The sequence below is a fragment of the Perna viridis genome, chromosome 10, assembly GCF_037379345.1.
Source record: "Perna viridis isolate PV_CMFRI_1.1 ecotype Kerala chromosome 10, ASM3737934v1, whole genome shotgun sequence".
Classification (NCBI taxonomy): Eukaryota; Metazoa; Mollusca; class Bivalvia; order Mytilida; family Mytilidae; genus Perna; species Perna viridis.
The window spans coordinates 3,082,689-3,108,259 of record NC_142454.1 but is presented as its reverse complement, the minus strand read 5'-3'; the positions used below and the strand labels follow the sequence as shown (position 1 = coordinate 3,108,259).

The window sequence follows — 25,571 nt, the reverse complement described above, 5'->3', positions numbered from 1 at the left end:
GATATTTTTTGACTGTTTATATAGGGAAAACGTGTGGGGAAATTTTCCTGCCATTTTTCCATAGTGTATCTCAACTAATTAAATATCTTAAAAAAGCAAGGTTTACAAACATTTTGATGGATATTTCTGGAGATTATGAAGTATAAATGCTTGGATATTGCAAAAAAAATCTGCATTTTTAATTATGTGCCACACCTTAACACATATTTTGTCTAATTGTTAGACAGAGTAGTATATTATATGTTGATGTATGATAGGAAGTTCCAGATTCAAGTATCATGTTTGAAAAACAAATTCTTACAGCATCATTTGTTATATGCAGTCTCTGCCTTACCTTTAATAATGTACTATATCTTTAATTCAGGTAGTAAATTCTGAAATAAAAGTAATGGACACAGTAATATTTGAAGGAACTCCTCCAACAGTTCAGAAACTGTGGCCATCTCACTGTGTTCAGGGAAGCTGGGGCTCAGAGTTACATACAGAACTTAAGGTATGAACATTTTACTGTGAAAAGGCCCCATTTATTGAGTTGGGTGTATATGGTATACTTCTGTCTGTATGTATGTATGTCCACTTGAAGTATGATAAATCAAAAATGCTTTTAGAGAATAAATATATGTCTGATTGCAAACAGACTAAAAAGGTAACAACTCTTGTTTTTAATTTGAAATACCTGGTCATCTGGTCATGTTTTTTATTATAAATTACCAGTCCTAATTATCTCTAATTCATCAGACTTATTCACACTTGGGTACCCATGCATGACATTTTTATGATTTTGTACACCTGATTTAAGGGCTTAAGAGCAATTGAAACTCAACTTAATTGAAAATATACTGGGGAAAACACTCAACTTGATCTCCACTGTTACCTATGGTTTATATACTGGTGATGAACATGGCCAGATACAAGTGGTTAGATCTTTGTTTTTCAAAGTTGTGGCTGCTGGTCTCGTCAGAGGGTTGGCCATTTATAAGGGGTCATTTTGCACTTTAAGTCAAATTAAAATGTTGTTGCATAAAACAGGTGGCCGTTTGGGGGGGGGGGGGGGGGTGGGCTACTGTATTTTCTTCACTGATATTTTATACCAGACTTGTTGTTATTAAATTCTTAAAGAAAATGTAAATTGTTGTTATCATGTTTTTTATAGCAAAGCTGTGTATTTTGGCTTTTGGCCAAAACAAAAGATGTCTGTTTCCTGCTACCATACAAACCATATTTTTTTGCCTACCCTAAACATTTCAAGGCAATTTTTGCTCAAGTACTGTTAAAGTGTAGATTGTTTTCCCATTAACTCAATGTGAAATTTTTTTTGAAAATTAAAATACTACCCTATTTTTTTCTTGCTGGTAGCAGGAAATAACACTTGTTTTGCCTTATTAATTTTTACTGTTTTTTTTTTTTAATTCTTTAAAAGAAAAATGTAAATTTTGTGAAGTACATGTATGGTTTTTAATTTGATATGTTGCCTAAACCAAAAATTGGTTCAACCTGTGACTCTTGTAAATCAGACATCTCCTGAAGTCCCTTTTGTTCATTTTCCAAACTTGTTGAACCTGTGTAAAACAAACACCTGCCTTACCCAAACAATTTTCTCAGTCCTAAAATGGTTTAATTTTGACAGGTTTTGTTCTACAAAATCTAATTGTTTGACTGAGTCAAAAAATGCAGAAAAATTGGTATCCTGCAGATAAAAGTACTTTTACATGTATAAGAAGCTTATCATAGAAGTGTTTGGAAGAATTATATATACCCAGTCGTGCAGATTTACTTACGTTTTGATGTTTAAACCATTTAATTTCAAATACTAGGACATCTTGCTCCATTTAAGAAAATATTAAGGTCAGTAAGGAATTTGATACATTTTCATGTTACTGAATATACATTGACAGGCAATCTGGTACTATATAAAGCTGGCACATGGGTCAAATAAAATGTGACCTTTTTTAGTCTAGATGTATTTTTTTTCTTTAGTTAAAACTTCAAGTTATCATACTTGAAAAATCACATGGCTGTAAAATTTCTTTGGGCAGATAATTTCTTGATTTCAAGATATTCTCTATTTTCAAAATACGAATTTACTGACATAACATAGTTCACTAACATTGATAGTTTTATTTACAGCAACCAGATGGAGGAATAATAGTAAACAAAGGGACCCACCCAAATGTTGACAGTTACTCAGCTTTCTGGGATAACAACAGGCAATCTCAAACAGATCTAGTTAAAATACTGTCTAAACACAAAGTCACTGATGTGTATGTATGTGGGGTGGCGTATGATGTGTGTGTGGGTAAGTATGTCAAGTCTTAAGCCTTGTTAGTTAAGGATGCACTATACAGTTACATTTTGGTGCCTTGTTCAGCACACCAAGTTGACAAGGTCTAATTTTGTAAAATTTAAAATTAAAAGTTAAAATTTGGTGTACATATTGTTTAAATGTAGTTAAGCATTTATACATAGATAGATGTAGTATATGATATGGTAAAAATTGTGAGAAAATGAATTGATGAGGATATTATTTTTACCCTTTTACCAGCTCCTCCATGCATGCTTTCATCCTGTGTTTGTTTCTAAGTTCCTGATATTTTATAAAACATAGTTTTTGGCTGTTAGGTTTGGAAAGGCACCCCTGATTTGTACTAAAACTCAGTAATTTTTTCAGTATGTTGCCAGGGTTACTGGTTTTTATGACAAAAATCACTAATTTACATATAAATTATTCGAACCTCCACTTACCAAGGATTAAAAAAAGATATGTAATTTTTTTAATGAATAAAACACTTGAAATTTCTGTGTGGACTGCCCCAAAACAGCTTTATTTCTACAAAATGAGACAAAATTTTCAATGGCATTAATAAAAGTTGAATTATCATTTTCTTAAACTTAGTATTATATTCTTATTTCTTCAGTAATCTCAAAGTTTCTAGTTCTGCCTGTGAGATTGTATCAAGCTGCACCCTGCAAAGCATTGTTTTTTTTAGTATATGCCTGATGCAATATTTTCAGTTTAATACAGACTTAATTAATTATTCCAACAAATGACTCACCATTATATTATGAATTTTGAAATATGTAACTCCATGTTTGTAGGTTAGATAGGTGGAAAACCCTTTTTTAGGGGCAAATATAAGGTAGTATGAGAATAAAGTTATAATGTATATATTACAGGTTTTACATGTCTAGATGCCATAGAGCATGGATTTAGAACAATAGTGATAGAGGACGCATGCCGAGGTGTAGATATTACAGACATCAATGAAATGAGGGAAAACCTGAAGAAAAATGGTGCCGTAATAAGTCATTCCTGCAAGGTATAAATTTGTTGGAAAATGGAATATTAAATAACTGAAAAGTAACACTGAGTGGTACACCTAATTATTAATTCCTTCATATAAATGTAATGAAAGGCACTTTAAATACAAAAATAAAAACAATCATACACAATATTGCAAATTCCGTTTATGTCAATAAATGGTGTATTTCTACTTTTGATGTCTTTTTACTCTGTTGATTAAAACTTATTGACTTTATGACTACTGGGATTTCATTCTAAACCAGAACCTACTAAGACCTGGGTATTTTATATAGCTGTTTAAACATGTATTTGGTTCACACAAGCTAGAAACTTGATGCAAGGTGAAAATATTGGTTTGGGCAGATTTACACTGGTGAGGCTGTAATTAAACTTAAGCTAATTAAGTACTTCTCCATCTAAGAATCAGGCAAAATGGGTATAAAGTGTGGCAAGTAAATAAAATGCCCCAGATTTTATTGCATTAACTAAGTATATATACCAGATAACTCCAGAAATAACCATCAAAGTGTTTGTACAATTTGCCTTTTTAAGTTATTGATAGGTCAAATTTAGTTGAAATGCACTATGGAAAAATAGTGGGAAAATTTTCCCGCACTTTTTCCCTATATAAGCAGTAAAAAAATATCTACATCACAGATTCTTCAGGATAAATTTCATTATTTTTTCAGTTGTTTTCTAGATGTATTGAATATATTTGAGCAAAGAAGACCAAATTGAGAAATATAATGTGCCCCCCCCCCCCCCATTGCCTGATTCTTACACAGAATGGTACTTAAATGTCAGAGTGATTGAGTTAGAGTTAATTTTGGGCTGTTTTCACTGTAGTTAAATCTATAGCTGGTAAACATGCTTTAAGTGAAAGGCTAGTGCACAGTGGTAGATTAAACTGTCTGTGTAGAATTTGTAAGTTGCTGAGATTTTTTAGTATATTACACTGACATGCCCTTTTACAAACTGCTATCATGCACTAATATTCTTCATATATATATATAAAAAAAACTTATCATTAATATAACTATAGAAACTACTATACAAACATAAGAACTGAGAAGAAGGATACAAGGTCTAACCTACCTGATCTTACCATAAATTTAATGTAGTTGACAAATTATAGATAAATGTGTTTTTAAAATGGTTTATTTGATGTTCTGTTGATTAAATTTAAGTATTTTTGGAAAGTTTAAGCTGCCTCACATAGGTTGTTTGTCAATAATTACATTTAACATGGGACTACACAAATACGATATTTTTAAGGCTACTGACATTTTCTTGTGCTCTCTTTCTTTTATTAAAACCTTGTTGAATAATTGGTATGCAGAATTTTTTCGACTTTATTCTTTTGATGGAAGCATTTTTTCTCAATATTTTAGTTATAGATTTGAGCATGAAAACTGGGAAAGCACAGCACCATTTGTCTTTGTGTTTTATAGCCCCCAAAATGGATGGTTTATAGTTATCATGGTGTTGGTCCTTCTGTTCCCAACTCCTCTTAAATTGCTTTATAGAATTTGATGAATCTTTCACACATTCTGTATCTCATTAAGTCATTGTGCTGCCCTCATTTTCTTTTTCCTTTTGATTAATCTTTGGGGTTTCCTATTCAGTTGGTGGAGAAGGGAGTGGAGTGGTATCACCTAGTGAGCTTGGTCTCAGTTTTCTCTTTGTTTATTTAAGGTATTCATTTTATTACCCAGTTTAATTGTCCTTGAACAAACAAACTTCTTCCAGTCTTTTGAAATATACACATGGAAGAAATTTGATGAACATATATTTCTTTTTCCTGTCAATTTGCACTGAGAGAATAACATTTAAATGACTTAGTGCTTTATGAGATACATGTATATTTTTATTACAGATTAAAGATCTGGTTGAAGCTCATGATAGACCTCCACAACTTGGGCTCCAGACTGCTAAAAATGTAGCCCTAGCAAGAACCTTGGTAGCTGAAGGCAAGGTCACGTGACAAGACAAAAATAGAACTGCCATGTGACTCTCATGTGATCAAATGTGACTGTTTTTAAAATTGTTGTTTTCCTAACAAAGAAATATAGAATTGGTTGTATTAAAGGCAGATACAATAAGCTCATAAGTTATTTACTTATAAAATTGCATTTGTTTAACGTTAAAGAGTCAAATTACTTTGTGTTACTTATTACTTTAGTAATATTTTTATTTCTGATAATCAGCTTCTTTTTGTTCATTTCGATTTACTGATATAAATGTCATATGTATAGAAGTCATGATAATTTATTGATGCTTAAATTATTAATTTGAAATTATTTATGTTACTGTATAATATGATGTGTGTTAACTCTGTTAAATAAGGTGAAAATCCATGTTCCAATAAGATTTAAACTTCCATTTGGTATTATAGATCTGTATAAATCCGTCCTCCAGTTTTATAAAAGTGACTGATTTTCTGTTCAATTTGTTGTTTTTATACCGGTCACTTTTAGAGTCATGCAGTGAGGCTCATAAGAAAATTTTATGTTATTTAAAATGGAAACTGTTACCATTTTCATGAATTGATTTGCCACCAAATCATGATGAAATTTCAAATGAAAATTCTTTTAAAATTTCATTATCATATTTATTTTCTTATATAGTCCAACATACTTTAGATTTATGGTGTATCAAGACCAGATAATATAAAGTGTACTATACCTGTAGATTATCAACTTTCTAAAATCTTTTTACATGTACTGGTTGCATGATAGAATTGGATAACCCATTGGTATGGTGTCTTTGAAAGACTTCTCTTCATTTGTGACAAAAAAACATTCTGTTCTATTTTTAGAAAATAAAATATCTTATTTACCTTATACTTCAAAACTTGGGTGTAGGAAAATAACAAATAATTTTTTTTTAAGAATGGCCTAACTAAATTAACAGGGTTTTTTTTTAAATCAATACTGTGAAAGTACTTATATTCGTGAGTATCAGTTTTCGTGGTTTAGGGGAAATGCACAAGTTAATGGATTCTTGAATTTGTGGTTTTGATGATCTTGTCATACAATTAAAAGTAAATAATCCTTTTCATTGGGAACCAAATTTTGTGGTTTACCTTACCCATTAAATCCATGAAAATTGGTACCCCACAAACAATAGTACAGTTGTACTTTCATAGTAACCCTTTGTAATGAGGAACTGCATGATTCTTAAAGGGGCTATTACTTTAAAATATTTTTGTGAATGACTGTATTATTATGTAAAAACTAAACACATGTAATGTAAATATTTGTGATATTGTATATTTTTAAGACATTTAAAAATAAGTGATGAGTTTAGTAGGTTTGTCTACCCACCATTTCTGAAGGTCAAAAAGGAATTTATTATCAGTTCCTATATACATTATGTAATTTCTGTATGATGAACTTAGTATGGATGTGGTATTTTTTTTCTGATTGGGATGTACTGAAGCCTCAGTAGTATAACTCACTATATCTCTTTGCATTGGCTAAACTGTTAAATTTAGTGGAGGATCCAGAGGGGGTTGCAGGGGGGTTGGCACCCCCTTTTTATTGGAAAATTTATATTTGATGAACTTATTGTTTAATTATTTGTCCTAAAGGTTTTCTTTTGACTGAAATAAGTTGTTTGCTATGGAGTAGGTATTTTACAATTGTCATGTTACCAGCTGTTCTGATGTATTTTCAAAAGTTATTGTACATCTAATTTTATATGCCATTAATCTGTTTCAAAATATTACTTTTTTGTTCAAGTTAATTTGTTTTATACCTACTGATATAAATCGGGAAGTACATATTTTTTCCTCAACTCCTTGTTGATTTTGCTTGACATACATGTTATGATTTTATGGTATAACAAGGTTTTGTGTAAATTTTAATGATTTTGACTAGGGATTGCTTTGTATTGTAGAAGTTTCACTCTATGTCAATTCAATTGAATTTTGGACCCTTACTCAAAATTTGGGTGGTATATTAGAATAAACTTTTCTGTCTGTCATTTTTTTCAGTCCAAATTTCCAAGTATCTCTGCTCTCAGTGGATGGATTGATTCCCAATAGGTGTATGGCTTTATATAGATGGGGGCATATGTTGTAAGCAAATTTGTTGCTCTATGATCTTCCAATCAACCTCCTATACTAGTTGGGATATACCTAGAAGACAACACATGCAACTTCAGGTTTTGCGCATTTCTTTGTGGAATCTAGTCATTTTCTTGTGTAAATATTTACACTGTTCTAAAGGGTATTGTTTTTGTTTTACTTACTTAATGTGATATTAACATTGTACTTTTACTGATAATTATATTGCCTCATAGCCCCAGAACAATGGAAGTCACTCTCTGAGACTTTTTTTTATTATTTTTAGCATCTAAGAATTTAAAACCTCTAGTTATAGATAGAGTTCACATTTGTCTTATATTTATAATAAAAAAAGATAGAACTTTGATATTTTTTAAGTCATGCACAGATCCTTTAAAGTGATTCTTTCATGTACTATTTATTAACTCAATCATTTTTAATTGACCAGAATTCTAGTCTCAAATGGAATGGTAATTTTTTATCTTATTTTTGTGGATCAGCTGAAAAACTACCCAAATAATTTTGGGTGTCTTAGCTGTACTCTTTTACTCAAAAGTACTTTGAAGTCAAAACAGTATTTAAACTTTTAATTTATTGTAAAAAAAGTGTTAAACTTTGCATAAATTCAGCCCTACTTTAGTGATGCAAAATTACTATAATGATGGTTATAGTCTACAGAAATTGAACACTTGTTTATGTAGAGAAGTGTTGGTTTTAAGCATTGTACAGATATGTTTCACACGTAAAAAGTCTACACATTTTATGTATTGTTTTGTTTAAGAATTTATGATGAATAAACAGAAATGTCATCTTGTTGTGGTTCTAAAGTTCATACATGCCTCATTTTTTTCGTGGGGGGAGGGGTGATTGTTCAATAAATATAGCTATTTGATAAAACTTTTATAGGTATGTTCTGAACCTGAACATCTCCACTAAAGACAAAAAAAAAAAACTAGTAGTATCCATATTGGTGATACATTTGTGAATTATAAAACAATTGCTACTGATATTCCTGGTTAATTCCGTAAATACAAACATTTAAGATATAGTTATCTGTAATGAAATGTGAAAATTTCAATATTAAAAGGAATGTTTTACCTCATCTTAAATAACTTAATCATGAAGAAGTTTAAGGTGAAGAATGGAAAGTTACACAACATCATTTATAATTTTATACCTTTTATTGAACAGTAAATAACAGTTCATAAATAGAAAAAATAATCATGTATAAATCATTTACAATTATTTTAAAATATACAAGATCAACTGCTCATATAACAAACAATTTCATATTAGAAAATGTGTCAGTATATTTGAGTCCCCTTCATTTAAATATCACATAGGTCACAGAATTTCATTTTAATAAAAGTTCAAAATCACCAAACAATACTGGATTTCAGTTTTATGATAGGCAGTTAATCAACTTCCTCTACAGTTGGTCCACCAGCAGTTTTCTGATCATTAGTTCCCGGTGACGGTCCACTCTGGTGTCCTCCGTGTAGCTTGGTCATCACTGGACTACAGATTTTCTGGAGTTCTTTCATTTTTTGTTCATACTCATCTTTATCGGCCAGAGAATTATTATCCAACCATTTCAAAGAATCATCACATACTTTACATACGTCGTCCTTGTCCTGTGTCGACAGTTTGTCACCAGAGTCGCCGACAGCTTGTTTAACACTGAAGATATAGTTCTCAAGTTGATTTCTTGCTGCTACACGTCCTCTCTGTCTACCATCTTCCTCTTTGTATTTCTCTGCCTCAGATACCATTTTATCAATGTCCTCTTTACTGAGTCGTCCTCTATCGTTGGTTATGGTGATTTTCTTAGAGTTACCCGTACTCTTGTCATGTGCCGATACATTAAGGAGACCATTGGCATCAATATCAAACTCCACTTCAATCTGAGGTACACCACGAGGCGCAGGAGGAATACCTGTTAAATCGAATTTTCCCAAATGATTATTGTCCTTAGTCATTGCTCTTTCTCCTTCAAAGACTTGTATGCTTACAGCAGGTTGATTGTCGGAATATGTTGTGAAAGTTTGAGATGCTTTGGTTGGTATTTTTGTGTTTCTTTCTATCAATTTAGCCATAACTCCTCCAGCTGTTTCAATACCAAGTGACAATGGTGCAACATCTACTAAAAGGACGTCTTTGATAGCATCACTTCGATCACCAGATAAGATAGCTGCCTGAACTGCAGCACCATAGGCCACTGCTTCATCTGGATTCACAGACTTGTTCAGTTCTTTACCGTTCATGAACTCTGATAACATCTTCTGAATCTTCGGAATTCTTGTTGATCCTCCGACAAGAACAATTTCGTTGATTTTACCTTTGTCTAACTTTGCGTCTCTCAGAGCTTTTTCAACTGGTTCTAACGTTGCTCTGAATAGATCTGAGCACAGTTCCTCGAATCTTGCTCTTGTAATTTTTGTGTAAAAGTCAATGCCTTCAAACAGTGAGTCAATTTCTATACTAGCCTCTGTGCTACTTGACAATGTTCTCTTTGCCCGTTCACAAGCCGTCCTTAGTCGACGAATGGCACGGCTGTTCTTTGAAATGTCTTTGCCATACTTTCGTTTGAATTCTTGAATGAAATGGTTGACCATTCTGTTGTCAAAGTCCTCTCCTCCTAAATGAGTATCACCTGCAGTAGATCGTACCTCAAACAATGATCCTTCATCTATAGAAAGAATCGAGACGTCGAAAGTTCCTCCACCTAAATCGAAAATCAGAACGTTTCTTTCACCAATCAAGTTTTTATCAAGACCATAAGCCAGAGCAGCGGCTGTTGGTTCGTTGATTATTCTCAAAACCTTTAGTCCTGCTATTTTACCAGCGTCCTTTGTTGCCAGTCTCTGAGCATCATTGAAGTATGCTGGTACAGTGATAACGGCATCAGTTACTTTTTGTCCTAAGTAGGCTTCAGCTGTTTCCTTCATCTTGACTAGAACCATAGAACTGATTTCTTCTGGTGTAAATGTTTTCATTTCACCTTTATATTCAGCTTGTAATTTCGGTTTACCCTCTTTGTTAATAACTTTAAACGGCCAATGTTTCATGTCTGATTGTACTGTAGAGTCGCTGTAGTTTCGACCGATTAGTCTCTTGGCATCGAATATGGTATTTTGAGGGTTCATTGCTACTTGATTTTTAGCAGCATCACCGACAAGTCTCTCTGTATCTGTAAATCCTACATAACTAGGTGTTGTCCTGTTTCCCTGGTCGTTAGCTATTATGTCCACTTTGCCATGTTGGAATACTCCTACACAGGAGTATGTTGTTCCAAGGTCAATTCCGATTGCTTTTCCTGGCATGGCTTCCGTATATTGTGTTCAATAAACTGTATATTATCTGTAAGCGATAAACAAAACTGTAATTAAGTTTTGCACTTCATATATTCAACAGCGTAGTACATGATTTTTTGTCATTTAAGCTGATATTAAGAGAGAGAATAAACTAGGTTGAGTTTTTTTCAAACTTTTGTTGCCATCATAGTGATGACAAATAATTTTTTCTGTATTTTTAGTTGAAGAAAGTGCAGGTCCAGGACAAGTAAATGTATATCTTAATACTGATGAACTTACCTTAATTGGATAACAAATGTGTCCGCACTGGTTTCTGTGTAAATTCTGTGATTCTGTTCTCTTGTATTTTGTAAAACCGACTACGAGTTTCAAACTGGCTTATTATATACTCAGTAAATTTAATCTAGATTTTTAAAGCAAATGCTAGAAATTTCTCCCAAATCAAACGTACAAGTTATTTTTAGATCGATCAACAAACATTTGACGAAATGTCTAGAGAGAATCGAACGAAATGGAAAAAAAATCATGTTGTTTTTATAGAAACAAAAATAAAGACCCTCATTTGATAAAGATAGACACCGTTAATATACGAAAAAAAAAAATTATATAACAAAAAATTGGTACATTGCTTTGTGTAGCGTACTGTCGAATTTCAGAGTGTCAGCAAGATTCCGTGCATGACAACAAATTTAAGCGACGACTAAAATTCATTTGATAGCTATTGTAAACAATTTTGATTTGGCGGATCTTTTACGAAAATTGTTGAAATGATTTATATGTTTTCCTGGTATTCCGGTAGTATATTGATATTTATTTAGGAACCTTTTATCATCAAGGAATATTTGGAAAATAACAAAGAATCAAAATTCAGAAAATTTCCCCTAAGCGTTTGGGTAGATCCTGTATCCCCCTCTAGATCCCCAAGAGCTGGGTAGATAATATCTAATACTAGTACTTCCAGCGTTTTAATCATCATAATTTTTCATTAAGATAACCCTGAACGAATATGCTTTAATAATGAATAATATTTTAATGTAAAAGACATAGGTCACCAAACTTGATTTTGATGTAATTGAGTCTTAAAATTGACAGTGTTTACAACATTTTATATGTATTCTGTACGTATAATTATAATGATTTTTTCAATATTTCGCAATGGTATATAAAATTACTTAAAAAAATTCATATATCAGGGGCGGATCCAGGATTTTAAATTAGGGGCGCACAGTTAAAACTTTGCCGAGCGGAGCGATGCGAAAAATTTTTGAGATTAAATTTTTGAAATATATATATATATATATATATATGCAGAAAAACATATTATTACAAATTGCATTGAGTTGTACAGTTGCGGATGGAAATGCAATCATAGTTTTTTAGAGGTCAGAGAGAATCCAGAGTGTCATTTATAATTCTAATGAATTTGCACAATTTTCTTAGTTTGGATTGCTGTTTTTGATTCATAACAGCACTAAATTTTAAAATATTACAGTTAGATATGAATTTTTTATCAATGTAAAGCTTCCTATCGTTTCGAATTTGGACATTACATCAGGTAGTGGTACTCATCACCAATGGCCTCTCTGCATACATTCTAGAGTGGGTGCAATGTAGATATCTTTTACGGTAAAATTAGCGAGAAATTAAAGTTTCAACATAAAACCGCCTAAATCTACCTCTGACAACCCATGCTTTGCAAATTTTTTGTTTTTTTTTAAGGGGAGCGCACGCCCGCCACGTCCCCGCCTGAAGCCGGTCCTGTATACAGAACAGTTAACTTCTTTCAGTCCACCGAACTCTTTTTTCTATAAAACAGTTCCAATTATCTCCACCATTGAATTTTCAAGACAAAAATTTATGCCAAAAATTCTTTTAAAAAATAAAAACAGTCCAAGTGAAGTAGATGGGATGCTGCGTCGGCGTATAGTCTACCACGCTGATGAGTCCTTGCTGGTACCAATCTTTGAGTAGCTAAAGTTTGGTGTCTATCACACTCCATCTGCGTCTCTTTCCTGGGCGAGCTCCTCCTGCTGCGTACTGGATGATGGTGCATTCTGTAACTGTCTGAGTCTTCTGTAGTACCACTACATTTCACCAGAAGCATAGAGTATTTCGGCAAAATTGTACAAGTTTTATTTAAAATAAAGCATATTTTGTAAAATATGTTAAAGATATTTCACCAAAATCATACATATTTTGTCACATTTGTAAGGTTTTTTGTCAAGATTGTATAAGTTTTATTCAAAGTTAAGCATATTTTGTAAACATGTTAAAACTATTTCTTCAACATCATACATATTTTAGCAAATTTGTAAAGTATTCCGTCAAAATTGTGAAAGTTCTTATATTTTTGTGGTTGAAATTAAGCATAATATTTACAGTTTGTCAAAGATTTATTGTTAAAATGAGCATATTTCACTTAATTCAATGATAAATTATAGAATTCTTTACAGGTAAAATACAGGTACATTTCAGAAACAAACTTTAATTGTTAAAACAACATAACACCTTATGGTTAATTATACCTGCCATTAAAAGTGGGCAAACCAGGATGACACCTTCAGCAACAGGTTTAATTCCTACTTTTTGGTTCGTTTATTAATACTAGCCCTTGGTGCATACTCGAAGGATTCGGTTTCTCTAATTTTTCGTATTAATTCATTTCCATTTGAATTTATTGCGTTTGATGCTACCGCAATCCCTTTTGTTATTTCGGAAAAATCATCGTTCTAAGTGCCCAAAGTTTTCATGAAATGTCAAAGTTTCAAAACTTTTGAATCCCAGATCCTCGATTCCGCTCATCCCTTTGCCAGATTACCTTGTAAAATACAAATAATAATAATAATAATAATAATAATAATAATAATAATAATAATAATATATATTATAAATTTCGATATGCAGTACATTTGTTTCAAGGAGTAACCTCTCATCAGCAGCATTTTTTTAGTATTAGAATTTTTTTTGTAATATTATAAATTCATTTTCTAATATTATAAATTCCTGATTTAGTAATACATGTATTATAAAATATCACACATTTTTTAATATTACAAATTGAATTTGTAATATTAGAAAATCAGTCACATTTTTTAATATTACAAAATGATATTCTAATATTAAAAAATCGTCATTGAATACGACAAATCCATTTTCTAATATTAGAAAATCAATTTCTAATATTCAAAAGTAGTTTTTTAATATTAGAAATTCAATTGAATTTTTTATATTAAAAAAAAGGATTTTTTTAAATATTAAAAATGTGTTTTGTGAAGAAATCTAATCTGTTATATTAGAAAATGAATTTGTAATATTAAAAAATCATTTTTAATATTAGAAAATGCTCATTTTTGTCCACTTTGGCTTGCCATACAAATATGTAGGACTAATTTATCATTCCTATAAATTGTATCTTTGTTCTTTTGATTAAGGTTCGTCATTACCTTTCGACAAATATTGCCTCAATTTCACCACAGACAAACCCGTGAAATGGGTTTGCCCATAGATATATTTTAAACAAATGAATGAAATTTTCTCATATCTAAGGGGTGCCATGCCATGATAATCTTGATACAGTTTGTAGTCAAGAGGGAAATTAGAAATAACATAGAATATACTTCTGAAAAAAAAATAATGTATTTAGACCCAGTTTGCGACAAGTTTTACATTAAAACGGTTATTAAATCAATAGCACAAGATGTTTTGCTCCAAATATTCTTTGAAATTTTAAAATTGCATTTGTAGTTCTCGTATGTTCGCGGCGCTTCCAAAATCTACTCTATTAATAGATCGCGATTTTTCCCATGTGTCATTTTGGTTCTCTCTAGAATTATCCTGTTGCTATTAATAGATCATCCTATTATAATGTTGGGAGAATATTCTGGTATTTTCTAGATCAAAGCGCAGAGAAATATAAATTCTGCGATCCCAAATCCGTATTAAGTTATTACAAACAGAAAATAAGACAGACATGAAATATAAACAGGTTTTGTTTTTTAAATACGCAGCCTCAGTCTCATAAACAATATTTAAGGTAAGTTGACTTGTCCTTCAGATTAGGGGACGTTAACAGTTTCAACGACAAGGACCCCTCTTTTGTTAGATTGTTAGATAAATTTTGTTGCTTAATGCAATTTAAAACATATTTCCTGTCCCCCTTTTTCCGGAACTTCAACCCTTTACTATCTAAATTTATAAACACTGTAAAAGTGTCCAGCTACTTTTCTCAAAATGAACACATTAACTTAATTAAATTGCAATAATAATATTGTTAATAAAAATCCCTACACTTTTTTTTACTATTAAATACCTTGTTGATATTTAAAAGTTTATGCTGAGCACGTGCAGTATAACAGTCATTTATTTTATCTTATTACAAAAAACTGTTTTCTCAAAATACCATTCTTTACTTTTAAAATTTTCATTATTTGTCTCATTTAATCCACTTAGAAACCATGCAGACAATATACAAAATGATCATGTATATATGACCTGATATCATATATATATTTTCATGTATATGTTCTGTTGAGTTGTATTTGTTCAATGGAGAGGGCTTTAATAGGCTTAGCTAGCCTGTCGCCTAATCCTTTTTATTACTGAATAAAATATGTTTAAATCAAATCCAGCTACAAAAAAAAAAAACTATTACTTGAAACAGAGACATTTAAATCACAAGGTGCGAATCTCGTGATATTAATGTTTCTGCATGAAATATATTTTTTTTTTATTTTCCACTTTTGATTGGAAATTATTTGCAGCCTGCTAAATTTTCCACACTACAACAATAAGCTATTTAAGTCGGCACATTAAAACATAATTTCACTCTAAGCATTAATAATTTAGTACTTTTGGGAATTTCATATTCTATAGTTTACATGTAGAATAGAAAAGTATCTTTATTTCAAATCAGGGACCCTCGCGGGTTTCACTTTTCAACAGATAACTAGACAGGTAATTCCGTAAACACAAGCATATAAGCATGGATTAAAACTAATGTAATTTGTAAATATGCTATTGAATATATAAAGTGCAAAACTTAACAGCCTATTTTGTTTATCGATTACAGATAACATACAGTTTATTGAACACAATATACGGAAGCCATGCCAGGAAAAGCAATCGGAATTGACCTTGGAACAACATACTCCTGTGTAGGAGTATTCCAACATGGCAAAGTGGACATAATAGCTAACGACCAGGGAAACAGGACAACACCTAGTTATGTAGGATTTACAGATACAGAGAGACTTGTCGGTGATGCTGCTAAAAATCAAGTAGCAATGAACCCTCAAAATACCATATTCGATGCCAAGAGACTAATCGGTCGAAACTACAGCGACTCTACAGTACAATCAGACATGAAACATTGGCCGTTTAAAGTTATTAACAAAGAGGGTAAACCGAAATTACAAGCTGAATATAAAGGTGAAATGAAAACATTTACACCAGAAGAAATCAGTTCTATGGTTCTAGTCAAGATGAAGGAAACAGCTGAAGCCTACTTAGGACAAAAAGTAACTGATGCCGTTATCACTGTGCCAGCATACTTCAATGATGCTCAGAGACTGGCAACAAAGGACGCTGGTAAAATAGCAGGACTAAAGGTTTTGAGAATAATCAACGAACCAACAGCCGCTGCTCTGGCTTATGGTCTTGATAAAAACTTGAGTGGTGAAAGAAACGTTCTGATTTTCGATTTAGGTGGAGGAACTTTCGACGTCTCGATTCTTTCTATAGACGAAGGATCATTGTTTGAGGTACGATCTACTGCAGGTGATACTCATTTAGGAGGAGAGGACTTTGACAACAGAATGGTCAACCATTTCATTCAAGAATTCAAACGAAAGTATGGCAAAGACATTTCAAAGAACAGCCGTGCCATTCGTCGACTAAGGACGGCTTGTGAACGGGCAAAGAGAACATTGTCAAGCAGCACAGAGGCTAGTGTAGAAATTGACTCACTGTTTGAAGGCATTGACTTTTACACAAAAATTACAAGAGCAAGATTCGAGGAACTGTGCTCAGATCTATTTAGAGCAACATTAGAACCAGTTGAAAAAGCTCTGAGAGACGCAAAGTTAGACAAAGGTAAAATCAACGAAATTGTTCTTGTTGGAGGATCAACAAGAATCCCGAAGATTCAGAAGATGCTATCAGAGTTCATGAACGGTAAAGAACTGAACAAGTCTGTGAATCCAGATGAAGCAGTGGCCTATGGTGCTGCAGTTCAGGCAGCTATCTTATCTGGTGATCGAAGTGATGCTATCAAAGACGTCCTTTTAGTAGATGTTGCACCATTGTCACTTGGTATTGAAACAGCTGGAGGAGTTATGGCTAAATTGATAGAAAGAAACACAAAAATACCAACCAAAGCATCTCAAACTTTCACAACATATTCCGACAATCAACCTGCTGTAAGCATACAAGTCTTTGAAGGAGAAAGAGCAATGACTAAGGACAATAATCATTTGGGAAAATTCGATTTAACAGGTATTCCTCCTGCGCCTCGTGGTGTACCTCAGATTGAAGTGGAGTTTGATATTGATGCCAATGGTCTCCTTAATGTATCGGCACATGACAAGAGTACGGGTAATTCTAAGAAAATCACCATAACCAACGACAGAGGAAGACTCAGTAAAGAGGACATTGATAAAATGGTATCTGAGGCAGAGAAATACAAAGAGGAAGATGGTAGACAGAGAGGACGTGTAGCAGCAAGAAATCAACTTGAGAACTATATCTTCAGTGTTAAACAAGCTGTCGGCGACTCTGGTGACAAACTGTCAACACAGGACAAGGACGACGTATGTACAGCATGTGATGATTCTTTGAAATGGTTGGATAATAATTCTCTGGCCGATAAAGATGAGTATGAACAAAAAATGAAAGAACTCCAGAAAATCTGTAGTCCAGTGATGACCAAGCTACACGAAGGACACCAGAGTGAACCGTCACAGGGAACTAATGATCAGAACACTGCTGGTGGACCAACTGTAGAGGAAGTTGATTAACAGCCTAACATTACGAACCAAAACTTTCAATATTATTTTTATTGCAATTTGTGATATTGTATATTGTTAAGTTTGTATTTATTTTAATAAATAATCATAAAATGAAGATTTTAGTGTACATTTTCATGGACTTTCCGACAGAAACAGTATTAGTTATATTACTCTTTGAAACAGACTTATATAATGTGATCTGATCCAACCTGGTGACTTTTTCTTGAAAGAAAGAAGAGGTTTCATGGACTTTATATTACTAATATTATATAGTCTCTCCTTACATGTTGTTACACATGGTGCTCGAGTTTTCAGTGAAATCTGAGTTGCTTAATTCCTATTCATAAAAAAAAACAAATTGCGATCGTATTATCGTGTTTTTTTTATACGGTAACTTGAATATTAGTGGGTTGATTTTGATAAAATTTTATTACAATGTTCCGATATACAAGGAATTACAAGGAATTTAAATTTATTTGACCAATTAAGAGCTCTCGAGGAACAAGTACAGCACATGAATGATTGAATACACATTCAACAAAATGGCAACAATATTACATCAGCCGATCAAAACCTAGCTATTAAAAAAATGATTCTAGATAATAAAGCTATATGACAAAAATAACAGATGATGTTACTGTATAGTTTCCGACTTCAGGAAGAAACATACACTAGTGATAAAGGAAATCACTGTTATCACAATTCAATGTCCAAAACATTTTTTGGAAAGCTGATAGGGATTGAAAATTGTTATTGGATTCACGGATTAGTTCATATATATTTTTTTATTACATTCGAAGTGCAGTTATTTAAAAAAAAACGAACTTCATCATCAACTTCATGTTTATTGCATCTATCACAAATTCGTAAATTTGGTCAGTTAAGTCTCATCTTCTAGTTTGTGAGAGCTAATTTTAAATTTGGTGATGTATCTTCTGTTTTAGTTCATTGACAATGTCAAGACATTTTTCAAATCCAAAGTTGGTTTTTAGCTGAACCTAAGTTCTTCACCGTTCATTTATCAGTTGTTCCTTGTGTCTATGACTACTGATTTAAGATCTGATTCCACTGTGTGTTTGAGAGATGATTCAGAGCAAGATTTGTATTAATTCCCTCCTTCAAGATATAAAAAGGAATGTTGGTATAGATTTTGTTTTGTTTGTTTGTTCGCTTGTTTTTCTTTTCCTTTCTCTCCTTTTTTTTTTTTTTTTTTTTTTTTGGGGGGGGGGGGTCATGATCCAAACCATTTTAATTGGGGTATAAATGCGCATGGGATCAAAACATGCATTTCATAAAAATCACCGTACAACTCGAGTATATGTAAGCTTATTGATCTAAATTGTTTTGGTTTCCAATCAACTGCATAAGTAAAAAGTATAATGAGCTTGATGGAGAGTAGGGTCATAAGGTTCAATATACATCAGGGAGGTTTTGATTCATTCTTTGGGAAATAATAACCCTTTCTGTTTATGAAAATGGATCATAAGGGGGCTAAAACCTAGCACTTTATGAAAAATTACAATATAACTTAAGTATATTATATCTTTAAGAAACTGCATCACTATAGGTTTTACGTCACAAATGTCGAAGACTGACTTGAAGTAATAGACCCTTCTGTGCTAACGTTGGGGTAGTCGATGAGCATGCTCAATATACACTTCCGCGAGGAAAATTCTTTTGTTCTATCCAAGCTATTGAGCATGCTCACCAACTTACCACATAAGGGTATATTAAGGTTTTAATGGACTAAAGGGGTTATGACCATTGTCTATTGGGATATATTTTAATACTTCTGCATATTCAGAGTTAAGCAACATCAAGGAGATAAATCCTTGACAACAACTACATCTGCAGTCATATCAAGTTGCGCACTGCGAAGCATTTTATTTCTCTAGCTATGTTTTCTAGTTTTTGTTCCAGGCTGTTGTTTGTTTTTCTTTCTCTTTTTGCATTGTCTATTTTATGACACAAAATCGATGTGGTCCGACTTGTTCAGAAACAAGGGGAAATGTGATGCAGGGGAAAGAAAGTGCAATAACTTGCGCAAGTGGTAATTAGATTTTATTTCTCTAGCTATGTTTTCTAGTTTTTGTTCCAGGCTGTTGTTTGTTTTTCTTTCTCTTTTTGCATTGTCTATTTTATGACACAAAATCGATGTGGTCCGACTTGTTCAGAAACAAGGGGAAATGTGATGCAGGGGAAAGAAAGTGCAATAACTTGCGCAAGTGGTAATTAGATGAGCAGTTTTCAGTCGTATCAAGGAGTTTAATACAGATATATAAGTGCTATAAATAAATCCTTGGTCATTTATTAAACAGAGGAGGAGAAAACCGTGTAAATGAAAGGTACCAAATTACCAAACTGACAAAAGAACGGGTAATATCGAGTTAGAAACCACCGGTCCTGACTTGAATAGTATACAAATACCAAGATTCCCTCGGAAATCAAAAGAATGTAATCCGGGGATAAAGATCGGACATGGAAAACAGACAAACACAACAAAAAGCATAAAATAACCCAAATAATACCAAGTAACAAAAGTAAATGAGCAACTCTGACTCCACTAAAACATTGTGCATGGACCAGGTAAACTCGTGCGGTAAGCGTCCTCTGCTTGTCAAGAAACACCTGCCAAGTTGCTCAGAAAAAGTCAAGTCCAAGGCAGACAAATGAGGAAAGGAAAACTATGACATGTTGAACAAATCAAGTTTTCATGGTGCAGATGGATTCACCGTAACAATCCACAAGTTCATGATGACAAATAAAACTTCTGTAGTGATGACTTTAATCTTGTAGCAACATAACCATGTTACAGGAGCCTAGTTCTAAATGGTCGTTTGTTTGTTTGTTTGTTGGGGTTTAACGTCGGAGCAGCAATATTTCAGCTATATTCAGACAATGAACATGAAATGGATGATAAAATGAACATGAAATGAAGAAAAAAAAAAGGATGGGTCACAAGGATAATAGGGTCGACAAATTTTGATTGCCACTGGAAAAAGGGGGGATGGGTAAGGTAGGGCAATATAGCCTCCTGTGGGGAGCGCAAAGGTTCCTACTCCTATCGAATACCACAGCAGGATTCTTTAACGTGTGAGGAACGTGGCATCTTTCCCAACACGGTGCACCACTATGGTTTGCGGTCAAGTTTTCCGTATTATAGCCTGACAACCCCAACATGTAACATGCCAGGGGTACCCCATTCCACCACCTGGGGCACACATCCCAGTTGCTCTGTGGGCAGAGCGCCTAGCCCCGGCTAGGTTTCTGAGCACTATTTAGTCGCCTTTTACGACAAGCTTAGCGCTGCTGCAGGCCTATTCTTTTAACACCCAGACCTGCACGGGGCTCTAAATGGTCAAACAAGGATTTATATAGCAGCTTCAATACCAAATTCAATTTTTTACCAATCCAATCATACATGTTAGGCAGATCGAAATATATCCATTGACTACCCATGTACAAGCTCATAAAATTACTGTTTTTAAATTAGAAAAGGTTCAATAAGTTACAAATTGTACCATATTTTGTTATAAATTCTCCCCAATATTTTTAGTATTCCTGCATTTTCACTTGCCATCAGCCAAACAAATTTTTGTGCAAGATTTAGATTAGCAAAGTTGGAGCACTGACCTGTTATGGTATTTGATAAAATTTTCTGCTCCTCATGATAAGATAATTGGTGAGTTTTTAGCCATATATAAAAGACATGAACTTGTTCTTAAGTTTATTATTAATGTGAAGTGGAAGTTTATGATTCTAATGGGTTATTGTAAAACAGTGATGTGTAGATATTATTTTTTCGTTTTCTCAAAAAATGATGAACATATTCTATACAAATTATTGTTGTATTAATTTCATAGAGACCATTAGAGTTGAAGCACTTTTGAGGTAGATTGATATAGAGCCCAACCCAAAAACAAAAACTCAAACTTTCCAATCAACCAAGATCTAAATCCGAGTTTATGTAATACCTTTTAGGATTCAATAACATAAGTGGACTGATGGCACTGAATTTCTATAGGAATTACTGTCTACTGTCTGTTCCTTCATGTCATTAGGAGCTGTAAACATACTAGTTAAATCAAATGTACCCTGTTTGAGGTCTTTGATTGTTGCAACTACAATATATAAAGTAAATGTAGAGAATAAGTTTTAAAATTCATTATATGGACCAAACTGGTAAATAGAGGACCATTTTACAATATGATTATGTCCTGTAAGGGACTTGGAAGTATTGTAGTTGGAAGGGCCTGTGAAAAGACATTCCCAGAAATATTTCTTACTGTTGTTATGCTGTCATTAATCAAGAATTACAGAAGCATAGTAAAGTTTAAGGGTTGTAGATAAATTTTCATAATGTCAATGATATGCCTCACTCACAGGAGGGGGTTCTAATTTGAACCAAACTTGGTATGAATTGTTCTGTCAAACAGAGAAGAAGTTTTGATAATTCTTTAAGCTTTATTGATGAACAAACCTCCAGAGAGGGTAAAATACTTAAAATACAAAATATGACAGTCCTTACAACATGTACTACAGAAATAAATGAATACATGTACATAAAATATGGCAATACAAAAATCATATTATGAAAATGATTCAACTCCTTAAAAGGTTTGAAAACATATCAAAAGGTTGCAGTAAAATATTGGCGATTAACAAGAAAAAGCAGAAAAATCGATGCCCACATTACTTTCCATGAAAAATTAAAAAGATGAAAATCAAAGATCGATTTGCATGTATTCCTACAGTTATTTTCAATACATAAAAGGTCAAAATTTAGGACGTTAAAAAAAAATCACCGAATGTGACCCTATTGCGATGCAACAAATAAAAAATAAGGGCGTAAAGGGTTGCTTAAAATCATAAGAAGGGGTTTATATGAATATTATATGGGTTTACAGTTAAAAAATAAGAAAACATACAACCAATTGTATGACGCAATGGAAAATCAATGTGACATCATGAACTACCGAAAGATATGCAAAATACAGGTTAACCGGGACTTTAAATATATCTCAAAAGTATTATAATATGTTATAAACTTACACTTTGGTGCCATGAGCTACTTAGAAGTATATCAAAGTATAAAAACATGTGAGTTTTGATATGCCAGAACCATTCAAGATATTACGAAAAAATGAATCAACGACGGAACCCACATGAAAAATATATGTATTACGGAACGTGAATGTTTCTTGGGGTGTTCTGCATGGAACTGATGTGGGGATTTTGATACTTTGGCCACTATTACTAAAAATAGAACATATGGGTCAGGCAGTAGTACTTCGCATATATATCCAAAATCGTTTAGGTTTAGTCAAATTTTGACAGGGTAAAAGTGTTCATCATGATGAGATCTATCTGTGGACACATTTTCATTTAAATCTGTTAAGCCATGTTGGAGTTTTTGCCCTTTTTTGACGTTTTTTTGCTTTTTTTAATTTTATTTCATTCGAGACTCTTTTCCTCTGACATAACTTGGCCAATTGGAACCAAACTTGGTATGACTGTATCTTGGGGTACTGTGAAAGTACTTTAATTCATGGATACCAATTTTCATGAATTAAGGAAGAAACACAAGTTCGTGTATGGATTCTTGAATTTGTGGTTTGGAGATTTTCAGTATACACTTCAATGGAAACCTTCTTTTTGTTGGGAAGCAAAGTTCTTGGTTTGGCCTACCCACGAAATCCACAAAAATTGGTACCCCACGAACAATAGTACTTTCACACTATCCTGCATTGAACTGATGTGGGGACTTTTGATTCATCGAAAAACATTGCCACCCTTTACTAAAAATAGAACATAGGGGTCAAACAGTAGTTTTATGCATATATATAGATATAATAGAACTTGTAATTCATGTAAAAATGGTGATGTTGAAAATGAACACCACTTTTTCTCAATATGTTCCCACTATAACCTACAAAGAAACCAATTAATGGAAAAACTAAATAAAGTTGATAATCTTGTCTCTAATTCATTTTTTACAATGAAAGAATTAGTTTCCCTATTAAACAGTCGCTCATTCAATGTAATCAAACTAATTACAAAACTTAGGAAAGAATGTTTTGAAATCAGAATAAATACATAAATTTATTAAACTGTATACTACTGTTGCACCTTGATGAAATTATTGTTCATATTAATATGTCATATTACTTTTATTTGCACTTTGTTTTGTATTGTATTATGCCATAACCATTTAATGTAAATGTGTGTGTGCTAATAAATATTGTCTAATGTCTATATCTCCAAAACAGCTAGTTTTAGCTGAATCCTGACATTGGGCACATGTGTTCGACATGATGAGATCTATCTATGCTCAAATTTTCGTTTTGATCTGTTAAACCATGTTGGAGTTATTTCATTTTTTCAACGTTTTTTTTTTGTTGCTATTTTTAATGTTATTTCTTTCAAAAATCTTCTCCTCTGACACTACTTGCTCAATTGGAACCAAACTTGGTATGTATGTTCCTTGGGGTAACCGTAAAAAAACTTGGCCACCCTTACTTAAAGTCGACCATTGGAGTCAGACAGGATTTTTTACCTTATAATATCTCCAAAACTGTTAGGTTTAGCCAATTCGTTCAATTTCTGAAATGATCCTTATTATAAGGCCTACAAAAATCTGCTGAGGATCAAAGATCTAAGGTCTCATTAACCACTTCTAAAGTTTCCATTACTTTACATGTTAAAAAAGTAATTTTCAAAGTCTCACTGTGAATTGCCAGGACAAATGACATCTTAAAGTTGCATACCGTTGCGAAGCTTGGAAAATAAGGCTTCTAAAATCATTATGCTAATGGTACGATGATAGTAGAAATTCTTCACAAAATTTAATTGAATAAATAATACTGAAAATCCACATTTTTACCTGTTCTGCTAACTGACAGCATGGAGGCAAATTACTCACACATGTAAACAATATTCATACACTTTTGTAGTTAATTACATATATGATTTTAAAGTACACATTCTCAGCTTCATTTTGACTACTTTTAATCATAATACACACAAAAAATGCACTTACAATGCATATGTTTAGGTTCAGTGTGTTTTTGGTACTACATAGAGGGGTGGACATTTGACTCGGAAGTGGTTAGTGAGACCTTAAAAACATTTTATGAGTTTTTATGTTTTTCTTTTTTTACATTTTATGAAAGCTTGTGGTATTGTGAGTCTAATAAGACCAAAACTATCAGAATCAGACATAGGACTACAAAGAAATGGTCATTTTTATATCATGCCCCTCAGTGATATTTTCCCTAAATTACTAAAAAATTACAATTTTAACTAACTTGTCACACCAAAGTGATACCTATGATAATTCAAGAAGTTGTAATAGCAAATATCATTTATCATTATGAAAAAAGAACAGATTTCAACAATTTATATCATACCTATTTTATTACTGTGTGATTCTAAGTCTGTGCTGTGTGACTATTTGAGTACTTGAATATCCCAAGCAGTGACGTTGTGTATTTCATGGATGATGTCAAGTTATGAGTCACTGTTACTGATAAAAATCTTGTTGCTATGTTGTTTTTTAAAATACCTTGCACAATGCACCTCTTAAAATATAGCCAGATTACCAATATCACTATACTGATTTTATGGGAAAATGGAAATAATGACCAGGAAAGGCAATTTTCCTCAAATTATGCATTTCTCTGAAATATGCCATAATTTAATTTATGGTCTCATTAGCCACTTCTAACGTTTCCATTACTTTACATGTTAAAAAAGTAATTTTCAAAAGTCTCACTGTGAATTTCCAGGACAAATGACATCTTAAAAGTTGCATACCGTTTGCGAAGCTTGGAAAATAAGGCTTCCAAAATCATTATGCTAATGGTACAATGATAGTAGAAATT

The 25,571-nt window shown here is 32.6% G+C and overlaps 3 protein-coding genes across 5 annotated transcripts in view; 2 read left to right on the top strand and 1 right to left on the bottom strand.

Moving 5' to 3' along the window:
• The window catches only part of LOC148604157 (uncharacterized), a 32,685-nt gene extending 24,502 nt beyond the window's left edge, over positions 1–8,183 (top strand). For all 3 annotated transcript variants that reach the window (XM_088547906.1, XM_088547905.1, XM_088547907.1), the window contains 4 exons: positions 365–493; positions 2,128–2,296; positions 3,175–3,317; positions 5,178–8,183. In XM_088547906.1, the coding sequence (XP_088404032.1) occupies positions 365–493; positions 2,128–2,296; positions 3,175–3,317; positions 5,178–5,285 (549 nt within the window). In that variant the 3' untranslated portion in view covers positions 5,286–8,183. The remainder of the gene's footprint in view (positions 1–364; positions 494–2,127; positions 2,297–3,174; positions 3,318–5,177) is intronic.
• Positions 8,184–8,532: 349 nt separating this feature from the next.
• On the bottom strand, positions 8,533–11,041 carry LOC148604156 (heat shock protein 70 B2-like). The gene is made up of 2 exons (XM_088547875.1): positions 10,964–11,041; positions 8,533–10,730 (listed from the first exon to the last, which is right to left on the bottom strand). Exon 2 carries the CDS (start codon positions 10,691–10,693, stop codon positions 8,786–8,788), a length of 1,908 nt encoding a protein of 635 aa, XP_088404001.1. The 5' UTR covers positions 10,694–10,730; positions 10,964–11,041; the 3' UTR covers positions 8,533–8,785.
• Positions 11,042–14,570: 3,529 nt separating this feature from the next.
• Positions 14,571–17,803, top strand: LOC148604155 (heat shock protein 70 B2-like). Its single transcript, XM_088547876.1, has 2 exons — positions 14,571–14,717; positions 15,753–17,803. The coding sequence occupies exon 2, from the start codon at positions 15,790–15,792 to the stop codon at positions 17,695–17,697; it is 1,908 nt and encodes a 635-aa protein (XP_088404002.1). The 5' UTR covers positions 14,571–14,717; positions 15,753–15,789; the 3' UTR covers positions 17,698–17,803.
• The last annotated feature ends 7,768 nt before the right edge of the window (positions 17,804–25,571 follow it).

Excerpts from the sequence above, each read along its gene's own strand:
- LOC148604156 (XM_088547875.1), bottom strand. The coding sequence starts at position 10,693 with ATGCCAGGAAAAGCAATCGGAATTGACCTTGGAACAACATACTCCTGT.
- LOC148604155 (XM_088547876.1), top strand. The coding sequence starts at position 15,790 with ATGCCAGGAAAAGCAATCGGAATTGACCTTGGAACAACATACTCCTGT.